We start from the raw sequence: 7,993 nt of genomic DNA, 5'->3' as shown, positions 1-7,993 counted from the left end.
TCTACCTGTTGATGCATACACCAACCTGTAACTTTTAACTATCAGTTTTGACTTAACTAAATAACTTGTGACTTGACTTGTGATTGGACCAAATGACTTGTGACTTGACTTGGACTGGCAAACACTGACTTGCTGCACCTCTGTGTGGTTGTAGGGATTGCTGAAACACACAAGCTGTAGTTACAAAAAACCTAATTGGGACAAATTTTGTCTAAACAACTTGGTCTCTTATTTCTCAGCAACAGATATTGTCCCCTCAGCACGGTAACAGGCTGGACAAAAAGAGCATGCTCAGCCGTCAAGCCAAGCTTCCATACTCCTCCTAGTGCCTATGTACATTATGTGATGAGCCATTACTGGGGATCGGTTCTTTTTTCGGCGGGGTCACTTTGTTGACTTCTGCCTGTCCCCAGCTATGATATAGTCATGCCCATCACCAGTCCTTATAAATTTCTGTCACAAGTTACAAGCTAATCAATGAACTTTAACATAATCATTCCTCCTATTGTTCGCGCTGCTACCTGTGACTGATCTTGTGAAAGAACTTGTCAAGGACTTGTGAGGGACTCAACTGAAACACTAGTCCCCCCCGACAAGCTGACAAGACAAACACATAAGCAACATTTTCAAAGAATGCCTGCACTGATTTTATTGGTATAAAAATTGAGATATCAGAAAACCAAAATTAGTCTCAGTCTATACAAACATCTTACAGCTAAACACTAATGTGAATGGCCCCTCAACTACATAATACAACATGTCCCAATGCTGATTTATCATTGGTCAAATCTTTGTCAATCCTTCAAATAGTCTTTTTCCAAACACATTTCGGCCTCCATTTTATCCTCAGTTCTGAAATCTCAGATCACCTTTGAAATACAACTTTATGAAATGTGAATAAATTCTTCTTTAAAATACAATACGAATCTTCCAAGAAAAAACTTTATTTACAAATATATATGCAGATTTTCTGATTCAAGCCCCATACTTGTGAAATATTTTTTTAATCTTTGAATAGCATAAAAAAATTAAGCTGAATACTGTTCATTAAAAAATTAATTACACATACATGTAGATCAGCCAAGGTACACCAAACAAACCTGAATATTCCAAAAAAAATTCATAAGGAGGAATCGGCCCCTTCAATTCTGGGAGTACATGTACTGGTGTCATAAATTTGGTAGAAATAGAATTTTAGCCAATTCTGTTCATTGTCAACCTGGATAAATAACACTCAATCAAATTTCAATTACCATCAAGCATGGTGAAATGATTAACCAACTGGGATCATTTCAAACAACAAACACTTGAATACAAAAAAAGAACATGCCATGTCAAAACATGTTCTATTTATTATTTCTTTGTAAGATAAATACATGTATTTTAATAAAAAAAACCTCTTTTTAAGTCCACTTGAGTTGCAGTACTTGTATTTAGTAGGTATGCCAACTTTCTGCATTGAGAAAAAAGCAAATCATGCAGTATGTGTCTGGCTTCGTATATGTAGGTTTTTAATGACATGCCTCATAAATTTGTCAGTACGTTGCACACTACCAAATTTTCCGCTTTAGGAATGATACATGTAGCAAGTTGACCTATATCCGTCATCCACAGGACTGCATTTGGGCAGCAGAAGGGGAACTTCCAAGCTGCTCAAAATGCCTAGCATACTGCTGGAACCGATGCCCACTTTCCATGAATATCAGGTCCATTTCCAGGAACTGCACCGCTGTTATTATGCTGGCCAGGTTCATTTGCATGCACATGTGCAATGAGGCAACAGGACAGCCAGTGGCAAGTTTCCACCTGTGATATTTTGACCCAGCAGTCCTCTTTCAGCCCACACTGCCAATTTCTGCACAAGTTACAGGAAGTCTTCTTCACCCAACAGCTAGATCAAAGTGGCTAGTGGACTCCCTTGCGGGAGCGATGCATTAAGCATGTACACTGCAGCTCAAGTGGAAACACTTGCAGTCCTGTGGATTCAATGCCATCGTTACCAAATTAGACATGTTTTGTCACTTCAGGAAATCATAATAGCTTCATTCTGTTCCATTTGGAGGATAGATCCCCATCGGGGGCCAATTTGAGAGTTGAGTCATAATCCATTCTGGTCAGAATTATGGACAGCTCCAAAATGACACATGATCCCATCAGGGCATTTGAAGAAAGCAGAACCAGGAGATAGCAATACTTTGGTAAGGCACATATGCTGTTCTCTTTTGGTTTTAGCAAAGAGATCCTTTTTCTATCTGCTTTCCCTTTTCACAGTTGAGGGAAAAACAGATGGCTTAAAACACACACAGTACTTAAAAGCAACAACCATATTGTTCACTGGATTTTAGATGACATTGAGCAGTTGTATGAGCACAGCAGCAACCATAATGGAAACACAATAAACTGGTCAAACTTAAAACAAGATGAGGATGAAAGTGCTTTGCTACACTCTGAACCTCAGGGGCTTCCTATATAAGATTAGTAGTGACTGGCAGCAATGTACAACGTACATAAGTATATAACTGCAAAACCATAGTGCAACAATGTGGGCATGCACATGCATATTAAACTATGTGAATTTTTTTTCCCTCTTTTTCGTTTTGTAATCTTGTTAACTTTTGGTAGTTAAACTGTGTAAGGCACTGGAAGACATTACAAAGCCTACATTTACAACAAACATGGTGGTATTAAAATTTCATGGTCAACTTGACATTACTGAATATTTTTGGCAAATACGTATATGTATATACATTTCTGTTGAAAATGTCTGTTTTATCTCATTCAACTTCTTGAGGGAGATTGACCAAAACGATCACAGGTTTATTGGCCAAAGCACGATCAGTTTTCTTTGAGTTGGTTTCCCGAAAGATGCGTTCCGAAGAAAATGTGTTGTTTTTAGAATGAGCACAAGAAGTTAGTTCAAATCTGAACAGTGTGGTGGGTTATCTGTTACAGTCTTATAAGGCATGGATAAGTGAGTTCCTAAACAAATGTCTTGTACAAATGAACAAAGTGAAAACATACTTCAAATTTATGCTTTGTAATAATGTCCAGGTTATACTTTCTACAACTAAAGCAAACATTGAGTTGCAATAATTTATGTTCATTGTCACTGAACCAGTTATGAATGGTACTTTATGTACAAATTAACTGTTACTGTCTATCAAATTAAATTACAACTGACAACAAATCATAACCAAAAAAAGAACAAAAAAAGATAAATGCCAAAACCAGATATACATGTACATGTTGAAGACGGCAAACAGTCTACTGGAGATATATAATAACTTAGCAATAGCTACAAATGAATTCTGATAACATGTACAGCTGAAGTGATATATACGTAGATGTCTGTACAAGACTGATTTGATTCCTGATACATTATTAGTACCATTTTTAAATATCTGTTTACTGAAACTTAGTCTCAAAATTTCTTCTCCTGGAGATTTTGTCTCCATGTTGTAGGCCAGCTTTGAGTGAGGATTCAAGAAATGTAAAGAAATTTGCTCCAACCCCAAACTCATTTTGGAAATGGCATTGAGGGAGATATAATGAAATGGAAAACTGACCAGTATACCATCAGTTAGCAGCACAGACTATCATGGAAGACAACATTGGCATATTTCTGAACTTTTTGACGCTTTCAGTTACAGCAAACTTCAATTATGTTGAGCACCGCTTGCAACACTTGCCAAGAGCAAAGCTATCTTCTCAAACTGATGGGCTTTTTAACCAACTCAGCTCCACAGATGCTTTGGACAATGTGCTCTTCTATCAGGCCTGCATGTACCTTGATGACACCATCCTCATTTTATGGCCTGATTACAGCTCAAGAAAACTGGGGAGGGATTGCAGTACGCTGAATGTCACCGGTGAATATCAAAATGCATCGGACACAATCCTATTGGCCACAGCCAGGTGGGGGGGGAGGGAATACAGGCAGAGATGTGGTGTTTTGTCTTTACACATCTCTCAACAGATTATCTGTCGAATACGAACTTTGTAAAGAGACCTACCACCACATTCTTCACCGATTGCACCACAAAGATCGTGGTAAGGGTCACTTTTGAGACCAAGGATTGACCCCCTACTTGTTTGTTGAGGGCTGGGTCTTTATGACCTCCACGCACGTTAAAAAATCAAGTTCGGAGTCATCACCTGTGACTCTTCTTTCTCTTTTCTTTAAATCTGCTGCATCCTTCAATATTTCAAGAGCAGCTGCGATTCACACCATTTGAAAGCTCCATGCCGGCTCTGCCCAATGATATTTCATAACTTGATTGATGTCAAATCAGACAGGACTGATCAGGAAATTCAAATACACACTGATAGACTGACTAATAGCAGTGGAATCATTTCCAATACCACCGTTCTAACCGTAATTGCATATTCAGTTGGAAACTTAATGCTGCTTATAAAGTAATGATGTAGTTGATCTTGGAGTTTTGCCTCTGTACCGGTATTACGAGCAATGGTCTTTACTTCATAATTTCAAAAAATGCATTATGCAGTGACCTTTATTCAAATCTAGCAGGTAATTTCACGCCTGGTGATTTCTGAGAACCTGCAGGAAAATATTTTTTATAAGAAATGGTGGGGTCCACAATTGAATTGTCAACTCATAGAGCTTGCTATGGTCATAAATTTACCAGAGCAGCAGAGAGAAGAAAGCATTTACTCTTGACATTGATGACAAGACAAAGTCCTCATTCAAAGACAAAAAAAAACCCTTGCAGTGGCAGAAATGAGCCAGCACGCTTTTGGTCCAAATGCAATTTTGAATGTCATGGTAAAGATCTTTTTGAAGCATCAATGTTCGTGTGAAGCCAACACTTTCTGCTTTTTTTCACTGCGAGCTTAATAGCAAAGAGTACCTTCATTTTTTGGCATCTGTGATCATATGCAGTATGCAATATTCCTTAAGTAGTGAAGTAACCAGGGAAATGCCATGCCTGTCAAGGAACTAGTATATCTTGGTCTTCAAATCCAGCGACGCTTAGCACATATTTTTCTGCTATATACACTGTACGTACTTCAGCACTTTTCTGCAAACCGTTAAGCAGCACCTCACAATTTACCCTTGATCAGAGGTGAAGTCACAAGTTTCATGTCATACAATTGATTTAAACTCTGCATAAGGAGAGGATGATTTATTTTGTTGAAATGCTTGTTGCCATGGTAACACTCGAAGCCATGGCGGCCACTTTGAAGCTGTCTTAAAATCTCACCCACGTTGAAGCCCACCCTCTTTTTACTCCCCATCAGAAGACGGAATCCTCATCAAAGAAATACATGTACACTGGAAGGTCCATGAAGTTTCCTGACCTTACCAGAGTGGGGCCAATGGAAAAATTTGGGGAGGGGTTGTGGTGGAGTATAAACAGCACCCCCAGAGTCCTGTGCCTGCTGTATATGAAAGATTGCATCTGAATGATTGACTATGAGCATAAAACAGTTGAGGGTGCTGTAAGACTGATCTCTTCTCAAATTTACTTGGCTATGGCTTGAAATTATACATGTACCTATGGACGCCATAAGCTAGCACAGCCATTCCCTGTAAACTTGTGCATTATTGCCAGCTGCAGCCAAGCAAGTCGGACACAGCCTTACCCAGAAGAAGGCAATCACTTGCTTGGCATATGTGAAGTGGTTTGTGATCGTTTTCTGGCCGGATGTGCATATAATGGGACATGATCAGAGCGTGCTTTTGGCCAGAAGTCCCTTGAGTCCAAAGCATGTAAAACCGCTTCGATGGGAAAAATGACACAAAAGGGACCCCAAGCTGCATTCTTGTTGCCGTAGTTGCACACAGTGAAGCCCACAGCAAATCAACAGGTTTCTGTACTGAAATGTTTATCGTCACAGGCACTTGATCCCTTTAGGCAACTCCCAAGGCTTTGGCCATACGATGGGAGAAAAACTGTCCCTGGGTGGCATGGCCCCTTTCTAGCTTTCTAGCCAGGAGAGAGGAACCCACTGTGGCTCCAGCTGTATTCTGTTAATCTCCTCCACCAATTCCGAGTAGGCCCTTTCGTGGTCGTAGTGGATGATGACGTAGTCAAAGTAGTGGCCGTAGGTGTCCTCCATGGCGCGACCGGTCTCGATGATTTCCCGTAATTCCTCCTCCTGAAGAATGAATGTACAACAGCAACATGACAACTTCTGCATTCGATCAATTTAGCGGTCTTTACAGCATGCCCCCTTCCCTTTGCTATTTTTGAGATTCGGAGATCTGTTGGATGTGTCTCAAAGTGTATAATCTGGCAGTATATTTTTTTCCACTGATAGGGGAAGTGCCAGCATTATGCCACGACAGAAATAACCCCAACTTACACCTACTTACAGGCATGACTGGGCCAAGGCTAGACCATTGTGAAACGTGAATGAAGATAAACATTTTACTCCATTTTGGACACATGGCTCATACTACATCATGATGAGTATCAATGCTGGTTGCAGTCAATCAAGATTTTGACAGGTCACCAAAAAATACACGGACACACGGCATGGTAAAAAGAGATGAGGCAGGGTCTATGACAGGTGAGTTCCAGTTGTCCTTAGCAAAGGAAACAGCCATCCACTTCCCTGGACTGCATCAGGATATCATTCGGTTGGTTTCCTCAACAAAGAGGAATTCACCCTTGCTCTCTGACTGGTGACTGACTAAACACACAAATGATGGAGTGATTATGGAGGGAAAGGAAGAGCATAGGTACAAGACGCACAACTGCCCTCAGAGCAAGTTTTATCTTCACCACTATCTTGACATGGTACTGCATACTGCAAAGTGCAAGGAAATGCTTCCATTTTCATGCCGAATCCACAAGGCTGAGGGATCAAACACAACTGAACTACAGTTGAAAAAGTATCAGTTTACCACAAAAATGCTGCCTTTTTCTGGAGTACTAGGGACCTTTAACAAGGCATGGCAACTACAGTTGCCATGTACATTAAAAAAAACTTTGGGGAAAACAAATTGCCCGAATGAAGATGAAAACCAACATTCCTGAAGCTTAAAATGTGGCAGCTTCAGTGAATATATTTAGGGGGCTAGCTTTTGTCAAAGTCAGACCTGCCATACAACATGCCATACTCCTTCTTGAGGTCAGGCATTACCACACAATAAATTAAATATTTAAATAAACTAAGGCTCATTTAAATACCTTTTCTTCTATTGTGTGGTAATGCTTGACCCCAGGAAGGAGTACGGCAAGGTTGGGAGTTCTGCAACAGCCTATGCTCATCTGCATTCACCAACTTCCATTCCTTCCCCACAACCTTCTCCACCTGTGCCCATCCCCAACCCCCCAACCCCACCCACATCGCTTGTCTAACATGATCCTGGACCAACCTTCAAGAGATCTCCAACTTCGGTTCTCTGCTGCCTGAGTCGATCCAGGGACGGTGGGCAAACGAAGATGAAGTACGGCCTCAGGTCGGAATTCTTCAGGACTTTAAGTGACTGCAGTAAAAAAAGTTTAACAGGTTTTCAATGTTACGAGCAGAAATGCAGGTAAGAAATGCGAGGATTACATTCACAGCATACAACAAAAACACAAAAATCACCAAACAGAAGGGTAATAAAGGAAAAAATGGTAGCGCTTGAAAGCATGTGGCGTGCAGTGAAAAACTTTGTGCAGCAAACAAAAGCTGAATTCTTAAACTTCCGAAAAGACTGAAGGCAACATGTACATGTACATGGATTCTTTCACCCAGTAGGATGCCTGCCTTTGCCAACAGAAATTGAGTTAATTTATTAAAGAGCAATTTCTGTGAAGGTAAAAATGTGGAAGACAATCAAGAAAATGTTCGGTGCCGAATGTTCAGTTGCCGTGGCGACGTCTGGCTGTGACATCGCCTCTACCACCATGTTTGATTCAGACTCTGCTTTGCATGCCCACCATTTAGCCAAGGTGCACATGTTTAACAGTTTCTTTCCCTCCCCTATCTTTTGTACAAAACAGGCTGGGTACTGTTACTGTCTAGGAATCTGGAA

At 40.5% G+C, this 7,993-nt stretch overlaps 1 protein-coding gene across 5 annotated transcripts in view; it reads right to left on the bottom strand.

The window, feature by feature from the left end:
• Positions 1-623: 623 nt before the first annotated feature.
• The window catches only part of mpp5 (membrane palmitoylated protein 5), a 97,142-nt gene continuing 89,772 nt past the window's right edge, over positions 624-7,993 (bottom strand). For all 5 annotated transcript variants that reach the window (XM_022238054.2, XM_022238088.2, XM_022238071.2 and 2 more), the window contains 2 exons: positions 7,349-7,459; positions 624-6,123 (listed from right to left, as the gene is read on the bottom strand). In XM_022238054.2, the coding sequence (XP_022093746.2) occupies positions 5,944-6,123; positions 7,349-7,459 (291 nt within the window). In that variant the 3' untranslated portion in view covers positions 624-5,943. The remainder of the gene's footprint in view (positions 6,124-7,348; positions 7,460-7,993) is intronic.

Source organism: Acanthaster planci, linkage group LG01 (genome assembly GCF_054643075.1).
Source record: "Acanthaster planci isolate LZ-2023a linkage group LG01, COTS_SCS, whole genome shotgun sequence".
In the NCBI taxonomy this organism is placed as follows: domain Eukaryota; kingdom Metazoa; phylum Echinodermata; class Asteroidea; order Valvatida; family Acanthasteridae; genus Acanthaster; species Acanthaster planci.
Note: the sequence above shows the minus strand (reverse complement) of the source record. Positions and strands in the feature narration are given on the sequence as shown.